We start from the raw sequence: 25,122 nt of genomic DNA on the forward strand, positions 1-25,122 counted from the left end.
TTGACCCCTCCCCTCCTAAAAGTGGCACAGGGAGGGAGGCTCGGCCCCTCCCTTACAAAACATGTCGCAGGGAGGGGCTCGGCCCCTCCCTCGCTAAAAAGTGTCGCAGGGAGGGGGCTTTGCCCCTCCCTTGTGATTTAGGGCAGCAGGGAGGTGGCTCGATCGCCTCCCTACACAACGAAAAGTTGAGGGAGAAAGAGAGGGGATCGGGGGAGAGACGAGAGAGAAAAGAGGGGAAAAGGGCGTACCTGGGGAGGCGCTCACCGGAGGAAGGAAGTCGTCGGAAGGAGGGGGGTCGCCGATGGGGGTGCTCAGCAACGCAGAGGTCGGCAAGGGGGGTCGATCGAGAGAGAGAGAACAAAAGGGGGGGAGGAGGTTTCGAGAGACCTCCTTCCCTTTGTCGTTGTGTGATTTTATTAGCACGCAGCCGACTAAGCCTGAGACAGATCCGGGTCGGGTCCGGGTTAGAGTCCAACCCGGGCCCAAATATATATATATATATATATATATATATATTTAGTTGTTACATCTGCAACTGCAATACATGTAAGCATGATAGTTAGCATATGCTGCCAAATAGTTAAGCAATTTTTGTCTTGCATCTATCCCCTTAATTGTATATTGTCATCGCAATTTGGAATTTATATCTAGTCGATGTATACTAGTATGGGCAACCCAATTTAGAATTTACAACCATAATATTGGTAATGATGCTTGCTTTAAGAATGCCATGTTTCTTAACTTCATTGAAATTGTATGACTTTCAATTCTCGATTAGAGGTCGTGTTTGTATTTACTTGTCTTCTTTTCCCCTCCTTGGTAGAACCACCAACGGGGCTTCGCTTGTTGGTAGGAGCAGTTAGTGCATGTCACCATATGTTGGGACGTTGCAAGTTCGAACCCCAACTTCGTCAACGCTTGCGGGGTGTTAATAATCATGTTTGTTTGTTTGGCAGTTCTCGCGACAGATCTTACTCGTGCCTCGCGTCCCAAGCGTCAGTTCTAAGGTGCGGGTTCTTTCTTTTAAATCATGTGAAAAATCGAATACCAACTCGATTTCCATGCAATATTTAGTGCAAATCCATGGTTAAAGTAATATCTGTGAATTTTAAGGTTTTGGGCCCGGAATCCGTTACCCAGATCCAAAAGAATATATAATAAAAGATTTGGGTAATTGGGGTTTGGACCCACATTGGAGCCAACCAGATCCAATTTATGGATCCATTACCCAGATCCATGTGGATCTGACAGTTCACTGTCAACCCGAATCCATGTGAGAGACAGCAAGGCAGAGGGGAGCCACCCCCTGCCAAAGAAGAAGCAAGGCAGGGGGTGGGGGCAGGGCACCCCCTGTCAGAAAAACCAGCAAGGCAGCGGGGCACCACCCCTTACCGGAGAAATAACCAGGCATGGGGGGGCCACCCCCTGCCGGAGAACCAAAGCGAGGCAGGGGGGCCGCCCCTGCCGACAAAACGCCAGTACAGGGGGCCTTTCGCCCCCTCTCAAAAAGCCATGAAGGGCAGGGGGCTTCGTTCCCCCCTGCCAGAGAAAGAAAGGGGGGGGGGCTCCCCCCTACTACCACCAAACAGAGGGAAAGGGGGGCCTGTCCCCCTTCCCTTGCCGGAAAACCCCAAGGCAGAGGTACGCCCCCTGCCGGAGCCGCAGGCAGAGGGGGTTTGTTCCCCCTTGCCGAAAGACTGGAAGACGAGGGAGAGGGAGACCCTTACCTGGAAGTCACCGGAGGTCAGAGACGTCGGCGACAGACGGCGTCGTACGGAGGCAGATGACGAGAGAGAGCGGGAGCCGAAGGCGAGAGAGAGAAAGAGAGAGAGGGGGTGAGGTTGCCCCTCGCACGACCTCGCCTGAGCCTTTTAAAGGCTCAGGCGAAGGTTCCAGAGACCGGGTCTGGGTCGGACCCGACCTGGACCCAACCTCTCTCTCTCGGATCCGGACCCGGTCGAGTGGTCCAGATCCACATTTTTTTTTACACAGGTTTTACATAATTAGTGTCGTTTAATTTTATGGGTATGATGGTGATTTTATCATTGTCATCCATCTTTTACAAGGGTGTGAAGTAAGTAGATGAGAGAAGAAAAAAGGTAAAAAGAATAGAGAGAAGAGAATACAATACAATGTTGTTCAAGTCCTTCTCTTCAAATGAATCCGCTTGTAGTCGATAAAAAACTCTCTTTTGGCAAGTGATGAAACACTCTTGGATAAGTGACGAAACACTTTTTGCAAAAACAAGGTGATACACACCTTTGCAAATGAAGCATGGAAATTGAGGCACAAGCTTTTCAAATCTAAAAATACAATTGCTCTGATACCATGTAATAAAATGGTGCTCTTCCACGAAATCACTTGAATCACACAAGTGAAGTGTCTAAAAGACACTTTAAGCAAGACCCATAAAAGGGTAAATATGGAAAAAAGGCAAGAATGAAATAATGGATTTTATTCATAATATGAAATGCTTAAAAAGCATTGTAGAAGTCACTAATTACAATAGGGGATGCACCCCTATATATACACAAAGTGAAGAGGGGAGAAGAGAACTCCTAAAAGAGTCGTTGGATTAGGTCCAACGGCTCTAATTAGATCCGTTGGACCTAATTCGAATGACTCTTTATTAGTTAAGTCTTGACTAAGACTTCACTAATAAAGTTGGGTCTAGTTATATATGAACTAGAGACCCAAAAATAATAAAAGGAAAAAAAGGTAAAGAAAAAGAAAAATATTTATATATGTAGTAATAATATAATATAATATTATTATGATATATATAAATATATATATATATATTACATTGGTTACATTTTAACAATGTTCCTATTATCCCACATTTGGTAATTGTTCTTTCCCCTGAGTATAGTACCAGATTGTATGTTAAATGCTCAAGTTTTATAATGCCATGTTTTTTTGCTGTTTGTAATATCAATGCTTGAATTCATCATGTAACGCCCCAAAATTTCAAACTTGCAAACCTTTCAGAAAAAACAGACAAGAGATTAAAAAGGAATCTCTTCATCTCAGAGATGGTTTACGAAATCAGCGGAAGACTATACTTTTGTTAATTTCAGAAAGGCAAGCTGACAACTTTGGGCGCGTTAGCTAAAAGAACCAAAACGCACAACCCATGCTACTTGCAAACACTTGGAAAAGCCACTTTCATTTAAGAAGTTCTCCAAATAGTATAAAATTCGGATATCCCAAGGAAAATCCGTTACAAAACCCCAAACAACAGGGCGCGAGCTAAGAGCAGGAAGAAGAACGTCTTGGAGCCATCTTGGCATCGTGTCATCGCCTGTGGTGTACCTAATCATCACTTGTACCCATAGAATGGGTTAGTTTCGCGAAAAACTAGTAGGTGCACAAGAGAGACTGCAGAAAACTGAATTATGTACATTTAATTCAGGAAGGTACGCAGTTTAAAGCAAATATGTAGTCAAACAGGTAAGCAATGCACAAGGTAAAATAGTGCAAGCGCATAAGTAGTGTAAGCGAATAAGTAGTGCAAGCGAGTCAGTAGTGCAAGCGAATAAGTAGTGCAAGCGAGTCAGTAGTGCAAGCGAATCAGTAGTGCAAGCGAGTCTCACGACCCAACAACCAGTGTGAACAGACCTTATGTTTCGATAATTACTAGCCTGCGGGTACGCGCAGGCAAAACGTAGAAACAACTGAGACTAGTTCGGGCGTCTGTTATTCTATGAATTTTCAATAACCCAAATAGCTAGTTGAGTTCGCTCCAAAAGGACGGCTTTAGCCGAGAGAGGATTCCCCAAAAAAGGCCAGAAGTATTGAGCTAACTATTGTAGCCCCTTTCCCCTAACTCCAATGACTGGGGAGGCCGGATCGTTGCCCGTAAGGTGGTTGTTAACAACCTATCCATTGGAGTTTGTACCGTTGTGTCCTCTCCCTTGACAGACATATAGAAGCGAATAAGTACGTTAGGGGTTGTTTAACTAATGACTCACTCGAGCATCTTGCCTGTGAAGGCGAATGTGAGGTCATTTATGTGATTACAGCATTGTGCATTTAGCATTGTTTGAGGTCGCACGACCGTCTCATCCGATCATCGCAGTACTAGACTTGTCGGACACGACTACAAGTGCTCTAGGATGAAGGGGGTATAGTTCCTCAATAGAAGCCTCAACAGGAGTGTCTCACAAAGATGTAAAGTTTATCAACTTTATTTTATCCTTTGAAACAGCAGTACCTTGTGCCAACATTATGCTTGCGATTTTCTAAAACCTCATCCGCTATCGGGGTATCTACATGCCTCGCATGACTCGATACCGGCCTCGATAGACGGGATACAGGTTTCTCATCAGAACCCCAACTCGTCTGCAGGACTGCATACTCAAGGAGTCAGGATCCTTGCAACGTATCCCTCTCCTTAGACGAGGATGTAACGCTAGCTCCCAACTCAACTCTCGTCGCAAGAGAGAAAGTGGTAAATGTCCCTTGCATCCTCCACGAGGATGCCCTTAAGGCATACGCAAAGGACAAGAACCTGCACGTCATCTGCAATAGCAAGGCAATACCAACACATATGCAAAAGCAAGAGCCTAGGCGCAGAGTGTGACGGCAAGGTCAGCGCGGTAAGCAGAAGTACGACGCTAAACCTCGACGCGATGCGTGACGGCAAGTAAAGACTGACATAAGGTAAAGGGCAAGGATCGTGAAACTGCGTCCATGAGTTAAGTGCATACTCGTATAAATATATATATTTATATATATATATTCATTTAATGGTCGTTTTTAGTTTAATTGAACTTAATTCAATTATCCAAGTCTTTCGTGCAATATTCCCCTACCTCGGAGAGTTACGAGCTTGCTGGCGTCTGCGGATGTACACGACTGATGGCTCGGGTCGCGGAGCGCGAGTGGGATCCGTTTGAGCTGCAAATATGCGACAATCTTAGCACGCTAACAGCAAAACAGAAGGTCGGAGTCATTGCCACTGACCTAACGCGAAGGAAGCAGGGGCAGCGGGCCCCTGTTGACCTGCTTTCGGCAAAGTACGAGAAAGCAGGGGGTTGTACCCCTTCCCTCAAAGAGCGAGGGCAGGCAGGGCTGCGCCCCTGTCTGACGAAGAAAAAGAGAGGCAGGGGGCTTCACCCCTGCCTGACGAACATGCACAGAGGTAGGGGCTCGGCCCCTGCCTAATGAAATGCGAACAGGCAGGGGGCGAAGCCCCTGCCTGATGCCAAGGAAGAACGAGGCGAGGGGGCTTGCCCCTGCCTGTCAAAAAACAACGAAGGCAGGGGCGATGCCCTCGCCTAAAGAGTGAAGAGGCACAGGGAGGGGGCTCGGCCCGTCCCCTGTCGAAACAAAGAGCAAGGAGGGGCTCGACCCCCCTCCCCTGCCATAATAAGAAGCAGGGAGGGGGCCGACCCCCTCCCCTGCCGTGTAATAGGTAGCAGGGAGGGGACTCAGCCCCTCCCCTACTTACAAGGGTGCAGGGAGGAGCTGGGCCCCGCCCCTGCAACAAGAGGGTATCGGGAGGGCTCAACCCCTCCCTTACCAACCACAGCACAGGGAGGGGCTTCGCCCCTCCCTCACTAAAAAGAATCGCAAGGAGGGGGGCTTTTCCCCTCCCCTGTGATTCAATGGGGCAGAGAGGCGGCCTGCCCCCCCCCCCCGCGCGCAACGAAGAAACGAGTAGGGAAAGAGAGAGAGACAGACGATCAAGGGAGAAGTAGGGGAGGAAGAGCGTACCTGGAGAGAGTCGCCGGCGGCGTTGGGCTGACGCTGGTCTCCGGCGAATCGAGGAAGACGAGAGGCGGTGGGTGTCGGGGAGAGAGATGAGAGAGTCGCGGTGGAAGGGCGGTGAGGAGGGTTTCGTAACCCTCCTCCCGCTTGCCTCGCTGTCTTAAAAGACAGCGAGAGGCGGTGGTCCGGGTCGGGTCGGGTCCGGATTTGGCCCAAATCAAAACAATTTTTTTTTTGCTGTTACACATCAGATGCCTAAAGAATGTACATTTTGGAAGTTTGTCAAATCATGCATCTTTTGGGCAAAAGTTCCTCACTCACAATTAAGAATGTTCATCATTTCTCCAAATGCTTGACTTATGAAATCCTAAATTGAAATAACCAAACTAAAATTTAAGAGATGAAGTGAAAAAGCCATACTCAAATACAAATTACTTCTACTAAGAAAGAAAGCAGCCACCTTGTCTTAAATGGTAAACCATCACGTTATCAGAAATAATATCGCAGTTCTGGATGGCAACAGATTTCCTCAAAAAACAGAAAGCCAGACTAGCACAGTGTTAAAATGTAAAATTGTACATATATGTATATATAATAATATTATATTATTATATATATAAATACATTTTTCATTTCTTTCTTTTCTGTTATTTTTTTCCTTTATTTTTATTTTTTGTCTATGTCATCTAGTTCAGTTTGAACTAGAATGACTGTTGCTAGTCAAGTCCTGTCCAGACTTGACTAGCAATAGAGTTGTTGGACTGACACAGTCCAACAGCTCTTAATAGAGCTGTTGGACTGACACATTCCAACAGCTCTAAATAGAGTTGTTGGACTGTGCTTAACAGCTCTATTGAGTCCTCTTTCAGCTGTGTATATAAAGGGGTGCAGCCCGTCTTGTATTTTACTCCAATGCTTCTTAAGCAATTGGTTTTTCATATCAATAAAGAATACATTTTTATTTTTATTTTGTTTCCAGTTATACCCTTTTTAAGGGTTATGCTTTAGTGTCATTCTTGACACTTGCTCTTGTTAATCTAAGCTCGTGTTTCGAAGATCCCCATTTCATTTCATGGTATCAGAGCCGCAGAAGTACTAAATCTTGAGGAAAATCTGCCTCGGTTTCTGTGCCCATTTGCAAAAGTGTTCGCCACTTGAAGAGAAGTGTTTTATCACTTCATTGGAGAAGATTTCACATCTTGTTGTATTGTTTTTTTTTCTTTCTTTTTCATTTTCCTTCTTGTTTCTCTTCTATCCCTATTCTTTCTCTCCTTGTAATCGATGGACGACAATGATAAAGTCACCATCATGCCTATGAAACTAAGCGATACGAACTATGTAACATGGGCTTCAATCATGAAGCACCATATATGGGAAAAAGGCTTATGGGGGATTGTGGATGGTTCCGATTCGGAACCTAAGCTATCTCTTACTAAAAAGGAGGGAGATAAAGACGTCCCTCTATCGGAAGAAGAGAAAATCAAGGCTATTGCCTCATACGAGAAGAAATGAAAAGAATGGAGAATATCTCATGCGAAGATAATGTCATGGCTTATCAATAGCGTTGACATTAAAAAATGCTCAAGTCTTGCCAAATTTGATCATGCCGATAAGGCATGGGAATACCTTAAGAATATGTATTCCCTTAAAGATATTGCACACGTGTGCAACCTCCAAGAAAAAGTTCGAATGATGACACAAGGAGACAAAACTATTCGTGAATATTACAATGGGTTGTCCGAACTTTGGGAAGAACTTTCCCTTTTAGAACCAAAGTGGCATTGTGCCGAAGACATCGAGCTTCGTCAGAAACAACTCGATGCTGAACATTTTTACCAGTTTATCACTGGATTAAGGCCGGAATTTGAAACCACTAAATCGGCCCTACTTCACCGGGGAAAAATTCCTTCTATTGTTGAAACTATTGAAGAGTTAACAATGGAAGAAAATCGTCTCCGGAAAGGTTCTTTAAAAATTGAACATGATTCCGTTTTAGCCGTGTCTAGACCAGGGAATCATGTTCGATCATATAGGCCTCCTCACTTTAACCGACAAAATGGTGACTATGATAAGAAGAAAGTTATTTGTCATCACTGTCATGAACCGGGACACTACAGGCCACAATGTCCCAAACTTAAGGAGCTGAGAGAAAAAAGAGCTGCAATTGCTGGATCGGAGCCTAAAGATCAGGATGCACCAGTTTCCCTGGCCCAACTAATGGAGATCCTTCAGCCTCTCATCAAAGGTGCCTCTTCCTCATCTGAAGCTTCAACCGGCGCAGCAGCCTCATCTTTTTCTGATTTAGGTAAAATTTCTTGGCTTCTTGACTCTGGTGCATCTTTTCATATGACCCCAAATAATCAAAGTCTATCCAAATGTGTTAAAAATAAAACAAGTGTGTCAAAGGTCTTTACTGCAGATGGGACTTCTCTTGAAATAGAAGGAATAGGAGATTTTGAAAAAATTTATAAAACAAAAAATTTTTTTATTCCAGAAATTAGACATGTTCCCAAATTAAATTTAAATCTTTTATCTGTATCTCAAATTTCTGATTATGGGTGTAATATTTCTTTTTCTTCTCATGGTTGTTGGGTACAGGATCGCCAGTCAGGCAAGCTGATTGGGGAAGGCCATAGAGAAGGAGGACTCTATTACATGGATTTTTTGGAAATGCCGAAGAAAGTTTTTTGTTATAATATTCAAAAAATAGAGTTGGAACTGTGGCATAAGAGACTTGGTCACCCACATATAGCCAAAATCCAACATTTTCCAAATCTAGGGAAATTTTGTAACTCTGAATCATTTGATTGTAAAGATTGTATTCTCGGCAAAATGAAAAGATTACCATTTCAGAACAGAACCTTTTTCTCTTCAAGACCACTTGAATTAATACACTCGGATGTTTGGGGTCCTGCACCAGTAATTTCTAAAGGAGGATTTGTTTACTATGTTATTTTTGTCGATGATTTCTCCCGACATACGTGGATGTACTTTCTCAAACATAAGTCTGAAGTATTTTCATACTTTCAAACTTTTGATAATATGGTTAAAAACAAGTTTCAAAATGATATTACTATTTTTCGCACAGATTCAGGGGGAGAGTTTTTATCCATAGATTTTCAAAATTATCTTAAATTGTATGGCATCACACATCAAAGATCTTGTCCTTATACACCTCAACAAAATGGACTGGCAGAACGAAAACATCGCCATATTATAGAAACCACTAGGACTTTATTAATAGCAAATCAAGTCCCGAAAGACTTTTGGGCAGAAGCTGCCTTAACTGCCACCTATCTCATTAATAGGATGTCATCTTCTTCGTTACAAAATATCACTCCCATTAAAAAACTTATGAACATTTCTCCAGACTACTCTAGACTAAGAATATTTGGGTGCAAATGTTTCATATTTACTGACAAAAATGATAAACTTTCCCCTCGTGCGATTCCCTGTGCCTTTTTAGGATATGCTGAAAATCAGAAAGGTTATAGATGTTTTGACTTCAAAAATAATAAACTATATGTGTTTAGAAATGTTTCTTTTCTTGAAAAGGAGAGCTTCTTTGATTTTAGAAAATTAAAAGACGTCACTGAGTACTCCTTTTTGCTAGATCTAACATCAACATCTGATGAATATGACCTTGACTGTAACTTTGATGATGATCAAAGAATTATTGATCTTAATGTTGAAAATGAAGAAGTTCATAGAGATACTAGTATTCAATATTCCAGGCGACAAGAGTCTAATCCTCCATGTGCACTTGAGAAATATTCTAATATTCCAACTAGACAATCATCCTGAATCTGGAGGCCTCCAGGAAAGTTTGTATCATACGAGTCTTTCTCACCCACATATAGGGCAGTTATTGCATTAATTCACTCATATGAAGAACCATCCACATATTTTCAAGCAAAAAATGATATCAAATGAATAGACTTCTACATGAAAGCTGAATTAGATGCACTTGAAAAGACTTCTACATGGAATATTCAAGATCTTCCTCCAGGGAAGAAAACTATAGGATGTCGATGGGTTTATAAAATTAAAACCAAGAGTGATGGTACTCTTGAAAGATATAAAGCCCGTTTAGTAGCCAAAGGTTATGCCCAAGAATATGGGATTGATTATAAAGAAACCTTTGCTCTGGTGGCTCGTATGACTACTGTCCGAACCTTAATTGCCTTAGCTTCTATCAAAAAATGGTCTATTTTTCAAATGGATGTCAAAAATGCTTTTTTAAATGGAAAGCTAGTTGAAGAAGTATATATGGAACCCCCTCCTGGTCTAAGTATTCCTAAGGGTAAAGTCCTTCGCTTAGAAAAAGCTCTTTATGGACTTAAACAAGCACCAAAAGCTTGGTATGATAGGTTTAGTCGTGTTATGATTGATATTGGTTTTCAATTCTGTTTAACTGACATTGCTTTGTTTATTAAGAATTCTGATGCAGGGATCATTCTGCTTCTTCTCTATGTGGATGATATGATCATCACCGGAAGCGATAAACAGGGAGTTGAAACAATCAAAACACTTCTTAAATCTCATTTTGAAATGACTGATTTGGGCTTATTGAGATATTTTTTAGGCATTGAAGTTGCTTATTCTCCTAGAGGATATTTATTATCTCAGACTAAATTTGCTTTTGATATTGTTTTCAGGTCTGGTATTACTGATGATAAGAAAGTTGACACTCCAGAAGTTGTTAATGTTAAAATGAAGATTGATGATGGAGAACTTCTTGCAGACCCTACTCGTTACAGACAGCTTGTCGGGGCACTTTCCTATCTATCCATTACCAGACCAGATATAGCAAATGTTGTTCATACAGCAAGTCAATTTCAACATGCTCCTACTTCTGTTCATATGGGAGCAGTCATGCGTATTATCAGATACATCAAGTCCTCTCTTTCACGAGGACTTTTCTTATCTTCCTCCTCTTCTCTTAATTTAATTGCATATACTGATGCTGATTGGGGAGGTGATCCCAATAACAGACACTCAACCACTGGCTTTTGTGTCTTTTTAGGGGAATCATTAATCTCGTGGAGGAGTAAAAAGCAGCAGAAGGTATCTCTCTCATCCACCGAAGCTAAATACAGAGCCATGGCAACCACGACCATGGAAGTAGTTTGGCTCCGACGACTGCTTGCTGACATGGGAGTTGAAGCAACAAAGGCTTCACAAATGTGTTGTGACAACAAAAGTGCGATCTACATTGCCAGTAACAGAACATTCCACGAACGCACCAAACACATCGAAATGGATTGTCACTACGTCAGAGAGGAATATCTGTAAAAGTATCTTCAACAAGATACTTTAGCCGATAACGCAACAACCTTAAGAATAAATGTGTGAACATACACACTCAAGAACACTTGTGCACAACACACCGAATCACAAATGTGCACTTGCACCCATAAGTTTCATAAACACTAAAGAGGTTGGGCTATAATCCCAAATCCCTTAAGAAATACAGGAGGAGCTGCCCATATATATAGGGCTTTGGAGGAGGCCTTGGGAGGGGCTCCACATAGTCGTTGGAGCCCCTCCAACGGTCACAAATGTGACCGTTGGAGGGGTCCAACGACTAGTGGGTTGGGCCCCTCCCAATGCATGTACAATGCATTAAATGCAAAAGCAAAAAATAAATAAAGAAAATGAAAAAAAGGAAAATACAAAAAACATATTCTTGAAAAAGAATATGTGTAAAATTCCTAAACTACCCTTACTATGACTATATATATTTTATATATATAATTGGTAAATACATATACATATATTATATATATGTATATGTATTACCTTATATATATAAAATATATATACGAAATTACAAGTTTGATTACATAATTTAACAATATCTACACGGGATAATTGATCTGTCATATGTCACTTCAGAATATCAGTTAGCAGACTTCTTTACAAAGCCTCTCGCTGCTCCCCGATTTCACTTTCTCTTAGACAAACTTTCGCTCATTGTACCGTAAGTTTGAGGGGGAGTGTTAAAATGTAAAACTGTACATATATGTATATATAATAATATTATATTATTATATATATAAATACATTTTTCATTTCTTTCTTTTTTGTTATTTTTTTCCTTTATTTTTATTTTTTGTCTTTATGTCATCTAGTTCAGTTTGAACTAGAATGACTGTTGCTAGTCAAGTCATGTCCAGACTTGACTAGCAATAGAGCTGTTGGACTGATAGAGCTGTTGGACTGTGCCCAACATCTCTATTGAGTCCTCTTTCAGCTGTGTATATAAAGGGGTGCAGCCCCTCTTGTATTTTACTCCAATGCTTCTTAAGCAATTGGTTTTTCATATCAATAAAGAATACATTTTTATTTTTATTTTGTTTCCAGTTATACCCTTTTTAAGGGTTATGCTTTAGTGTCATTCTTGACACTTGCACTTGTTAATCTAAGCTCGTGTTTCGAAGATCCCCATTTCATTTCACACAGGTGAAATCCTGAGAGAAGATTTTGTGCAGCTAATTTTCCAGCAAATGACGACCAAATATTAGATGCCAAGTTGGTGGCTGACATTTTTACTAAATAAATTACCGTTTAACCACTCATCCTCCATTCGCGGGGGCAGCGTATCCCGTAAAACTTCTAAGGCAGAAGGACGGTCTGAAGGACTTGAAGCAATCAATCGTTGCAATAAAACTGCTTGCTCTGGAAATTCAGTAGCCCAAGCAGGAGGTAACGCCAGCTTTTGCTTCAGGTCTGAAAGAACAATATTCCTTTCCATAGCAGTTGCAAAAGGGTGCCAGAGCTCAAAGAAAACAATCCCTAGACTGTACATATCAACCTGAAAAATGATCCACAAGTGTCAGAAGCGAAACAGTTGATTTGTGTACTTCCACCACAAAATAAGGGGTTTTGTTATTTAAATTCTAGGGCCAACCAAGAATGTGATAAAATGCCAATGCATGCTGAAATCAGGTAAGTGCTTGTAATGAAAAAAGAAATGGCCTAAGAAATTATAACCTTCTCATTTATGTGTGGCCACCCCTGCTCAATTTCAGGTGCTGTATAAAAGTAGGTCCCAACTTGACCGGTTCCATCCAATGAAACTCCACTAATCTCATTACCAAATGATGGATCATAATCTGACTGCTCGAACTTCAAGAATTTAGCTGGAAATTAGCAACCGAAAATGAATTAGATTTCTGCTTCTTAACCCAGAAAATAAAATCAGTCCCAGGCCAAGAAGAAAATTAACTTGTCATGAAGAGCATGGACGTCAAAATGGCGAATACAATATCTGGTGAAGCAAATAATCAACAATATTCATACTGAAGACTATCAATACCAAACATAAACATGAATGATCCCATAAAGCAAGTACCATCAATATTAGTATCTGATTGCACTTTATAGAAGCATGCAATAAGCTCACTAAGTAGGAAAAAGAAAGGCCTGTTCATGCCAAACAAGAACCAAAACTGGTGCAAAAGTAACAAGGCAAAACTTTGTTTGCTGTAACATAACATCTATGGAATATTTAGGTAAAATATATTGCAATAAAAAGCACAATCCATGCTTATACTTTATACTGTCGAGGAAATGCCATAGCACCTTTCTTTGTGATACCACTTTCTCTTTAGTATCTTGTACATACATTTTTAATAGAAGGGTATTTTTGTAACATAGCCATAGGCACTTTAGTCAACTGTTTTTGTCTTCTTGTGTAACCCTAAGGGGTCGTCCCCTATATGTTGTATTCTCTATTCTTTTTTGAAGCTAATGAAGTTCTCTTCGTATTCTTTCTTCTTGTTGCTTCTCTAGTCTATTTCCCCTCTTAGCTCTAATTTATTACGGTATCAGAGCCATTGAAGAAGAAGATTAGAGAAAATTGGTGAGGATGAAAGGAGACTTCATTCCTATTCGTACTGAAGCTTGCACAAAGGGCAGCTGATGTCGGCATCGTCCGTACGATTCCTAGGTATTGAGTTGATAGATCTTGATTTTAGATGTTCATAGAATCAAGAATGGTCATCATCGGCATTTTTGGGTGATTTCACAAGTATTTTTTCTATGCATCAATTTCTTAGTGATTGTTTTGGATTTCTGAGCATATTGGTCATATCAGAGGATTCTAGTTTCGATAAATGACCATATTGTACGACAAAAATGATGCATTTTCAAAAAAAGATGCATCCGGATGCCCTATTTTCGCAACCCTAGGGTTCGTTTGGTCTCCAACTGGTGGTCCCTAATCCAATCGGCGATCTTCCGACGACATTCAAGCTTTGCGAAAATCCCTCATTGGCGGCAGTTCATCCACTAGGGAGCAGCCCAATATGGTTGTTGGGCTGCTCCCAACCGTCATATTTATGACCGTTGGGAGCAGCTCCAACAGTCATATTTATGACAGTTGGGAGCAGCTCCAACAGCTTTATTGGAGCTGCCCCAAAAACACAAAAATCGAAAAACAAAAATACAAAATAAAATAAAAGTAAAAGATTGTCAGCCCCTAATGGGTTGACGCCTATTATAATAAAAGACCGAAATACCCTTACCCTTGCTGAGTATTTTGGTTGACAGCAAATGTATATATATATATAAGTATATATCTTAACACCCCTGTCAAACTCATGGTAGAAGAACCGAGAGTTTGCCAAGTAAGAAGTGAAATATGGGAGACGGAAGTGCTTTGGTGAAGAAGTCTGTTGGTTGATACTCAAACGGAACGTAGAGCAATGTGATGGTCTTCCTCAAAAATTCTTCACGAACGTAGTGGCAATCCATTTCAATATGTTTTGTCCTCTCATGAAATGTATGATTGCTTGCAATGTATATAACGCTCTTGTTGTCATAGCATAACCTTGAAGGTTCCGCAATATGAATTCCCAAGACTTCGGGAAGTTGTCTCAACCATACCAACTCAAACGTAGTTATTGCCATGGCACGATACTCAGCTTTAGTGGAGGAGAGAGACACCTTCTACTGTTTTTTGCATCGCCATGAAATTAGGGAATCACCTACAAACACACATAAACCAGTGGTTGAGCGTCTATCATTTACATCCCCTCCCCAGTTAGAATCAAAATATGCAATGACTTCCAATGAGGAAGAGGACAATAAAAACAAGCCATGATTAATGAATTTTTTAATACATCTAACAATTCTCATTACAGCACTCATAAAAAACCAAGATTTGTCATATCAAAGTTGGCTTTAAACACATCTTTGACATGATCAACTCTCTGCCTATTATCTCCTATGATTATCATATCATCTACGTAAAGTAATAAGATCACCATCCTTGCATTGGAAGACTTAACAAACAACGTAGTGTCAGTAAAACAAGATTTAAAATTAAGTCGCTTTATCATATTACTGAACTATAATACCAAGCTTTGGGAGCTTGTTTTAAGCCATACAAGGCTTTGTGCAACCGAAGAGTTTTTTTCATGTGCTAATTCCAAACCTAGCGGAGGATCCATGTAAACTTTTTCATCCAAATTACTATTTAAAAATGCATTTTTTACATCCATTTGAAAGATAGGTCATTTTTTAATTAATGCTATGGAAATGAGAGTTCTCATAGTAGTCATTCGAGCAACTGGAGCAAATATTTCGTCGCAGTCTATTTCATATTTTTTACTATATCCCTTGACTACTAACCTAACTTTATATCTTTCTAATGTTTCATCCCATTTAGTTTTTGCCTTGTAGACCCATCTACGTCCTATGGTCTTTCTTCCTTTAGGCAGTGTTTGGATATCCTAGGTTTTGCCTTGTAGACTCGCAGGTTAGTCTGCTAGTCTTGCTTTTTTCTGCTTGATCTAGTGATTATCTTGCTTATTGCAATCTTTGTTCTTTCTTGTCTTTTGCACCCTTGCTAGTCTGTTATGGGACTGACTCATTTCATGGGCAGGTGGTGAACAGGTTATACAGCTTGCGATGGCACGATGACGTGATGCGTTCAGGGCGAGACCCCTTTCCTGACGTTGCGCTCTTGGGGACACTTTTGGTAAATGTGGTATAAAGTTTCTTTGAAAGCATCTCTTCTGATTAAAACTTTTGATTACTAAAACTGTTTTACCAAAACTTCGTTCTTCTTTTCATTTCAATAAAATATATACTTGAATTGCAAATCGGTTTGTAAAGGGGAGTTTGTGTTGTAATGCACCCAAGGTCCATGGATTTGCTATTTTTAACCTGATCTTCCGTTGAACTTCTGTTTCAAACTCTGATAAATGATTGATTTCAAAGCTTTGAACCTTTTTCATAAAAGGTTTCAAGTCCACGATTTTTGGGCGTTACATCCGCTCGCTGTCTTCCCCTCTCTGTCCCTCTCGACCCGAGCTAGCAGCGGAGAAATCGTCGTCGGTCGGCCATCCTCTCGCGACAGTCGTCTCCGATCGTCGGAGAAACACCGGACGAGGTAGGGTTTACTTTCCTTTTTCTCTGCGTGAGTTGTCGTGGGTTGAGTATGAGGTGTAGAGCTTCTGTTAACCCTAAACCTAAAACCCCAAATCTACGATTTGGGGGTTTCGAATGTGTAGGTTTACTGTTTTTCTTCTTCAGGTGTACCATATGTTGAGCATGTAGTGTGGGGTTTCCGCAAATCCTTAATGAAAAGAGGGTTTTGGGGGTTTGAGGTGTTGGAAACCCCAAATCGACAGATTTGGGGATTTCGGATCGCCGATAGTAGGGTTTTTGTGCTTTTGCATATGTATTGACTTCAAGTATGCCTTGTGTTGCTGTTCAAAATCTTTTTGGGGATTTTCGATTCTAATATAGGATCTACTAAGATTTCGTAGCCTACCTGTTTCAAGAGGTGAAATCGTTGAGCATGACCATTATGAGTGGGTTTAAGTTGTGCAAAAACGCAGAATCACGATTCTGCATTTGAGTTGCACACACAGGAATCCTTCGTTGGTCCCCTGTTTACCATATCAGCAAACAATGAGTGTGTACTCACAGAAAATACTAAATCTGATGTGATAAATCTCGGCAAGATTAGATACCAACTGTTAAAAAAAATATGTACTTGCCTTCTTGAAAAAAAATCTTGCCTTGCTCAATCATTAAACTGTTATTGTTTGTTCCCTGCTGAAAATCATGATTTATAAGTTTTTGAGAATATGTGTTTTGTTTGGAAATCAAAATACCTTGTAAAATCGGTCATTTGATGCATGAACGATGATATATGCACTTAATCAGAACTGTTTGGCAGCATGGTCTGTCCAGCTGAGACAGAGAGACAACATTGTTTTGTTTGAGAAACTGTCCATCTGGTGTGTATTGGTAGGACACCCAGCAAAGTTTTGACGTATGAACACCCATCTCATACGTGTAACCTGTTGTTTTGTTATGCAGTTGTTACACTTATGAATACCAACAACCTAGTTGATTTGATAGGTATTTGATCTATCTGAATGTGGATGCCAACAGTACGAGTGTATTGTGCATAGAGATTAGTATCATTATTTCTCCTGCAGCTTAAGTGCATTCTGTTAAAACATCATGGATCATGATATATGAATGCTCAAGAGATTCCATGTTTGGAGTATGCTTCCTGTTAAAATGTATCTAATATATATATATATATATATATTTTTTATTACATCAATACCCGATAGGGGTATTTTTGTAATTTCACATAGTTGTTTTAGAAAACAACTATTTTTCTTTTTTGAATAAATGTAATTTTTATTTTTATTTTTTTAAATTCTTTTTTTCTTTTTGAGGACCTAAAGGGGCTCCAACCTTAGAGTCGTTGGAGCCCCCAACGGTCACAAATGTGAACGTTGGGGGCTCCCAACGACTCTATGGGAGCCCCCTTTTGGCTCTCCTTTTGAGGCCCTTTGGCCCTCCTTTTTTCTCATCTCCCTCTTGTATAAATAAGGGTGAACCCCTTGTGTATTCTCATTCTTGAGAGCTCTCTCTCTTTTCAATAAGAGGTTTTGTATATTGTTGCCTTCTTAAAGGCTTGTGCTTGTATTGTCCCTTTGTGGACTTGTGATATTGTCTCTTTTATTCATTGCTGTAAGTGCTTGTATGCACTCTTTATATTTCTGCAATATCTCATTACATGGTATCAGAGCCACTCGATTCTTGAAGGAAAGGTGTGGTTCGTGTATCTCATATTTAGTGGACATCTTCTCACTTCTTGGCAACATCATGGAGACAAAGATTGACCTATCTTTCAAGTTCAATGGAAAGAATTATATGATGTGGGCATCGGCAATGGAAAATAATCTCAAAGGAAAGAAACTTTGGGGTTTTGTCATGGGGACCGTTCCAGAACCTAAGCTTATGCTCACGAAGGTGGAAGAAGGTCAAGAAAAGGCTCTTGAGGGAGATGCTCGCCTCAAGGCCATTTAAAGTCATCAAAAGGAAAAGGAAGATTGGGAAAGCAATCACGCAAAAAACGTTGCGTGGTTTATGAACAATGTGGAGCTTAAGGTATGTGCTAATATAGCTAAATTTCGTAGAGCCAATGAGGCTTGGTCATTTATGAGGGGTATGTATACCCAAAAGGATCTTGCAAGAGCATACTTCTTGCAAGAAAAGATTAGAACCACCAAGCAAGGTGATTCTAGCATTCAAGACTATTATAGTGCCCTAAACCCACTATGGGATGAATTGGTTCTCTTGGAGCCAAAATGGGCTTCTATGGAAGATATTGATTTAAAGCAAAAACAAATGGAACAAGAGCGATGGTTTCAATTTCTTTTTGGGCTACGTCCCGAATTTGAGCAAGTGAGATCTTCACTTCTCCATAGATCTATTTTTCCTCCTATTGAGGATGCTATTGCCAAAATCACTCAAGAGGAGACAAGGCTTGGCATGAGTAAGCATGTTGATGAAGTCCTTGCCGTATCAAAACTGGGTAACAATGTTAGAACCTATAAGCCTCCTCATTTTGGGAAACAAGGAAACTACAATGGAGGAAGAAAAATGATTGTTTGTCATTATTGCAATGAGTCGGGTCACATTAGACCCGCTTGTCCAAAGCTTATTGAAACCTTCAAGCCTAAAGTGGCCTCTCTTGAAGAAACCACCACCAAAGAAGATGAAGGCAAGAACAATGACATTAAATAAACTCTTGGACAAATATCTATGGCTCTCCAACAAATGCTAAAAGTTTCTTCCTCCACATCGGGTGCGGCTATTGCTTCAACATCATCACTCGGTACGTATTCTTGGATCCTTGACTCCGGAGCTTCTTTTCATATGACCCCTCATAAAAATGCACTTAGTGATGTTTGCACCAATTCAAAGGACTCTTGTGTCTCTACGGCCAATGGAAGCTTTTTGAAAATTTCAAGTATTGGCTCTTTTAAAGATTCACAAAATTTTTGTGTTCCAAAAGTAAGAGTTCTTCCCAAACTAAATTTAAACCTATTTTCGGTTTCTCAAATTGCCGACCATGGATGTGAAATATCTTTCACATCTAATGGTTGCTTTGTGCAGGATCTCCGGTCCGGGAAGCGGATTGAGCAAGGCCATAGAAAGGGAGACCTCTATTATAAGGACCATCTTGATCTCCCTACAAACTTTTTTTGTTCTTATATCCAGGAAAAAAACATGGAAACTTGGCATAAAAGACTTGGTCATCCAAGTTATTCCAAAATGTATCTCTTTCCTTTTGGAAACAAATTTTGTAAGGAAAAAGAAATTAATTGCAAAGATTGCATTTTTGGAAAAATGAAGTTTATTCCATTTCCAACTAGAACTTTTCTCTCATCAAGGCCTTTTGAATTGGTGCATTCGGATGTTTGGGGGCCTTCTCCGGTTATGTCTAAAGGGGACTATTCATATTATGTTACGTTTATTGATGACTTTACTCGGTATGTTTGGATTTATTTCCTTAGTCATAAGTCGGAAGTATTTACTTTCTTTAAAGATTTTCATAATAAGGTTCAAAATCAATTTCAAAGCAACATATCTATTTTAAGATCCGATTCCGGTGGCGAATACTTATCTCACGACTTCCAAAGCTATTTAACCCAAAATGGCATTTGCCATCAAAAGTCATGTCCTAGGACTCCTCAACAAAATGGCCTAGCGAAAAGGAAACATAGGCACGTTATAGAAACCGCTAGAACATTACTTGTTTCTAGGAATATTCCAAAGAAGTTTTGGGCCGAAGTCGTTCTAACCTCAACCTATCTAATCAATAGAATGCCCTCTTCTAAGTTAAAAAATGTTTCTCCCTATGAAAAACTCTTTAAATTTTCACCCGATTTCAATCGTCTTCGTATTTTTGGTTGCAAATATTTTGTCCTACTATATAAAAGGGATATGTTATCTCCAAAAGCAATTGAATGTGTTTTTTTAGGATATGGTGAAAATCAAAAAGGGTATAGATGTTATGATTTTAAGAATGATAAACTATATGTTTCAAAAGATGTAACATTTCTAGAAGAAGAAAATGGTTTTGATAAAATAGAAGAAACAAATGAAATTGATTATATATTCTTATATGATCTTATTGATGACATACAAGAAGATTTTCTTGAAAACATAGACGATACTCGTGAGGTATCCCCTCTTGACATAACACTCTCAAATGATAGTGATTCAAATATAAATGTTCATGATAGTGATACCAATATAAATGTTTACTCAAGAAGAAATCAAGAAAATCCTATTATTGCCCTCGAAAAATACTCTCAAATTTCTGAATCCACTGAAGAACCACAATTTAGGCATTCTTCTAAAATATCAATACCCCCAAATAGGTTTGTATCCTATGATTCCTTAACTCCCAACTATCGGGCATGTTTAATAACCCTACATTCTTATTTTGAACCGACCCACTATAATCAAGCTAAATCTATACCTCATTGGGTTGAAGCAATGCAAGTTGAACTAAATGCTTTAAAAAAGGCCAATACTTGGGAAATAGCTAATCTACCCTCACACAAAAAACTTATTGGTTGTCGTTGGGTCTTCAAAGTTAAAACTAAAAGCGATGGCTCTTTAGAACGATATAAAGCTAGATTAGTTGCTAAGGAATACTCCCAAGAATATGACATTGATTACGAAGAAACATTCGCTCACGTAGCTCGAATGACTAGTGTCAGGACCTTAATAGTTGTCGCTTCAACCAAAAAATGGCCTATTTATCAACTTGACGTAAAAAATGCTTTTTTAAATGGAAGTTTAAGTGAAAAAGTTTATATGGATCCGCCACCCGGAATAAATATTAAGCAAGGTCAAACACTTCCGCTTTTGAAGGCATTGTATGGTCTTAAACAAGCCCCTAAGGCTTGGTATGATCGTTTCAGTGATATCATGATAAAGTTAGGATTTCACTCTTGTTATACTGACACTGCTCTTTTTGTTAAACATGCAGGTTCTAGTATCGCTTAGAGGTCCGGTCTTGGGGAGACTGTGAGGATACAAAAACTCTGTGTGCTTTATTTTGTCTCTTGAACCCAATATTGAGGTTCCTTCTCCTAGCCACGATTTTACGGAGAGTTCGTTACTTTACCTGGGAGTGGTGTGTTTGACACAGTTGTTTTGGTACCAAGTGACACTTGTGCACGTGGGTGTCACTTGTCTCCCCAACATTAGATGTGGAGGTCTAATGTTCTGATGGATGACGTTGTTTCCTGATATCGGTCGAGAGCTAGGTTTGAAACCCAGTAATAAAATACAAATTGTGTGTTAAGCTACCCTAGGAATCTAACTTGACCTCAGGAATTCTACCCGTTTGGTGTATCCGCGGGCAACGGTAATTTAAAAGAGAAACTTAAATTATATGCATTTAATAGGGCATGCATACAGAAAAGGAAAACCTTAAGGAAAGATAATAAAGTGTTCATGCATTGCACATAAATCATGCATATTTTTGCTATGCATTAGGACATGCATCTTTTATCTATTCCTTTAATTGTTACATGTTGAAGAATGCATGTTGTTTAAGTTCTAATGCATGTTAAATATACTGCTTACTTACATTATGATTCCTATTATTAATGTATATTCTGCATGGTTAATAACTGTTTCATGTTGCATGAATGTTTTCCTGAATTATCTAATTCTCATAATCGCATACCTCTAAATTATTGCATGAATTTGTATCTGTGGTTATGAGACATTTAAATGTTGCTATTGATGTTACCTGTCAGTTAGCTTCTGATAAATTGTTGACTGTCGTAGCGTAAATCTTTACTTATTCTTGTATATGCTGAAAATCAACTTGGCACCCAAACCACATACTTGACACATGAAATACCTGCGAGAAAATTTACAGTATTTCCTACTTAGACATCCGTAGTTTAATTCATATAATTTACCATTTTTCAGGTGATGGGTAGAGTTTATGAGCGGTTGCGGGATGAGGCTTCGATCGAGATTTTAGATTTATTGTTCCCGGGATAGCTTGAGTTCATTTTTAGAACATGTCATTAAAACTCTGATGTTGTTATTCATTGATAATAAAATGAAATAAATGGTTTGCTTGCTTCCCACTGTAATGTTCCGGAATGCTTAACCTTATAGTAGTACTTGTTTCCGCTGTTATAAAAAAAAAGTTTCCTCAAAATTTGGGTTGAGATTTCAGGGCGTTACAATATATATATATATATATATATATATATATATATATATATATATATATATATATATATATATATATATATATATATATATATATATATATATATATATATATATATTTATTTATTTATTTATTTGTCCTTTTTAATTAATTAAACTCAATTCAATCGTCCAAGTCCTCCGTGCAATCTTCCCCTACCTTGGGGAGTTGCGAGTTCGCTTGTAACGACCCCAACTCCTACCTTTGAAAAATGCGAAATAAATTTTTTTTTTCTAAGAGTCGCGGAAAACTTCCCAAAGACCTGGGGTCCCTTCAGTTTCAATTTCAGTTGGATAACTATACACCACAAAGCAACTTACATTTATCAATCATAACCAATCCACTGAATTCTTTTATTAATGAATCAATAAGAGTAATATGTTCTATGTCAAAAATGAAATATCAAATTGCAGGAAATCAGAAGAACTAAAAAAAATAACAGTAGAGCCACTCTGTTCGTAAGTGAAGTCGTCTGAAACAAATGTGACCCTCGTATCCCTCAAAAGCGAGTCGACTTCACTGATCACCTGTGCTTGAGAAAAACCAATAAAATAAGAGGGTCAGAAATCCTAAGAATTCTGCGTACAGGTTTCCCTAATGAATCAAATAAGAAAAAGAGCATAAATAAGATCCATGTAATATTTTGAGGAATACGATTATACTCAATTCCTAAGTCAATTAACCATTCATGCATAATTAAACATGCAACATTTAACAGGAGGGAACACGAAATATGTAACATTGATCACAACTTAATCAATAAGGTAATTAAATGCAAAAGAGCTCAACATCATACAATGATCAACATAAACAACCAAGTGAACAGGTAAACATGCATGAACTAATGCAGAGCAAGAATATGCATGATTTATGTGCAATGCATGAACAATTTATTATCTTCCATTTAAGTTTTCCTCTTTTCATATGCATGTCCTATTAAATGCACACAATCCTTAAGTTCCTCTTTTTAATTACAGTGACCCGCGGATACACCAAACGGGTACAATCTCCGAGGTCAAGTAGGGTTCCCGGGGTAGCTTCACACACAATTTGTATTTTATTACCGGGTTCCAAACTTAGCCCTCGACCGATATCAGGAAACAGCACCATCTATCGGAACCTTGGAAAACAGCATCCAAAGTCGGGGACACCATGGAAAACAGCATCCACTGGCGCCACTTTCTTGGTATACCAAAACAAACTCACAGCTGTGACTAACACACCACTCCCGGGTAAAGTGGCGGATTCTCCCTAAAACCGTGGCCAGGAGAAGAACCTCAATATCGGGTTCAGGGGCAACAAAACGCACACGGAGTTTTTGTATCCTCACGGTTTCCCCTAAACCGCAATATCCAAGATTCTCACGCTAAAGCAGGGACATCAAGGAGAAAGTGAATTACACTGTTCTTTATTTTCTTTTATCTGGTTATTAATTCATTTCTTGTACATTTGCAAATTTACATGCAGAATTAATAACATAAGCTTGCACATCAGCATGCTAAGCTTTTCACGGGACCACCGCCCATGACAACATAGAACAGTGTGGTAAAACAACAAATCTCACATTTGATTTGTTGCAATGCATCAAAATAACTAAATCAGAGAACAACTGGTTCTCGAGGCTCACCCAGCTCCTGATTATCCAATTGACCATCAATGCATCCATAAGCAAAAATCATCAATCGCATGCATCCATGCATTATTTTTCACATGCTTTTCAGTGCACATTCGTGTATGCAAACTTTCTAGATGTGTGTGGAACAATAAACTCATAAGCATATGCACGAGTTCACATATATCCAGGCTAATTGCATGCTTCTATTTACGAATCATGTCTCTGACTACATGCAAGGCATGATGGTTTTTGGTCTTTACATACATAAGAAACGACTACGCATTACTACCATGAACATGCATGTTATAAACAACCTAGACATGTGTGCAGTGTCATTCTCTGGCACGAATCAAACCAAGTGTAAACCCATCAACCCAATACAAACACTCATGCCATTATGATCATATAATAGCATACCAATTTCATTATATTCATGCACATGAAAATCCAATTATGCCATATAGTTCGGGTAACCCATTACATACTAAATGCAAGCGGGTGCAAATTTCATTCTGTTGCATGCATAAAGATATTTCAACCAAACTTAACGAAATCTGAAAATTTAATCCCATGACAATACACATTCCTATTTTTTTTTTTCGCTACGCATGCATTTGAACCCAAATCCTGAAATAATAAAATGCTAAAGTAAATCATATAAGTTAACACATGTGAATAAAAGTATTGAATTACATGCACCTTGCAAAGTCTGCAGCTTTTAAATGCACAAAGAAACATATATATATATCCCACTTGGCATGTCTGTCAGGGCCGGCACCAGTCCAGCCGAGGTCTGGACTGGGCCTGACAGAACCCGACATGTCCATCCGAACCACTCGCAAAACTAATTAATCCCCCTTTTTTTTTTTGTGTAGTGCCTATCTACAGCCAGCAACCGGGGTCGGGGACGGTTGGGTTTCAAGGGTTTGTGCAGAAGACTATATTAGAGACTTGGTTTATTCACAGTTAGGATCACCATAGGAAATATATGTATACTTTTGTTTTAACCTGCTTAAACCTGAAAATTTCTGAAGTGAACCCATGGTCGTCGATTTTCATTCTTGGATTCACACAGAAGCTGCTTACTATACTTTTGCTATTTTAACAGTGTGTAAGAAAATACCCAATGTACACACGTGAGTCTTGGGTTTGGCAATTGAATCAAAATGAAGAAATTTCTGTTATGTACTGAACACGGATGAACACTGAATCCTTC

The 25,122-nt window shown here is 39.4% G+C and overlaps 1 protein-coding gene across 5 annotated transcripts in view; it reads right to left on the reverse strand.

Annotated features, from left to right (window-relative positions):
• The window catches only part of GCN2 (protein kinase family protein), a 225,217-nt gene that overhangs the window by 124,503 nt on the left and 75,592 nt on the right, over positions 1-25,122 (reverse strand). For all 5 annotated transcript variants that reach the window (XM_089999605.1, XM_089999602.1, XM_089999603.1 and 2 more), the window contains 2 exons: positions 12,712-12,860; positions 12,283-12,532 (listed from right to left, as the gene is read on the reverse strand). In XM_089999605.1, coding sequence (XP_089855731.1) covers positions 12,283-12,532; positions 12,712-12,860 — 399 coding nt within the window. The remainder of the gene's footprint in view (positions 1-12,282; positions 12,533-12,711; positions 12,861-25,122) is intronic.

Source organism: Nuphar pumila, chromosome 3, assembly GCF_984573655.1.
Source record: "Nuphar pumila chromosome 3, dmNupPumi1.hap1.1, whole genome shotgun sequence".
Taxonomy (NCBI): domain Eukaryota; kingdom Viridiplantae; phylum Streptophyta; class Magnoliopsida; order Nymphaeales; family Nymphaeaceae; genus Nuphar; species Nuphar pumila.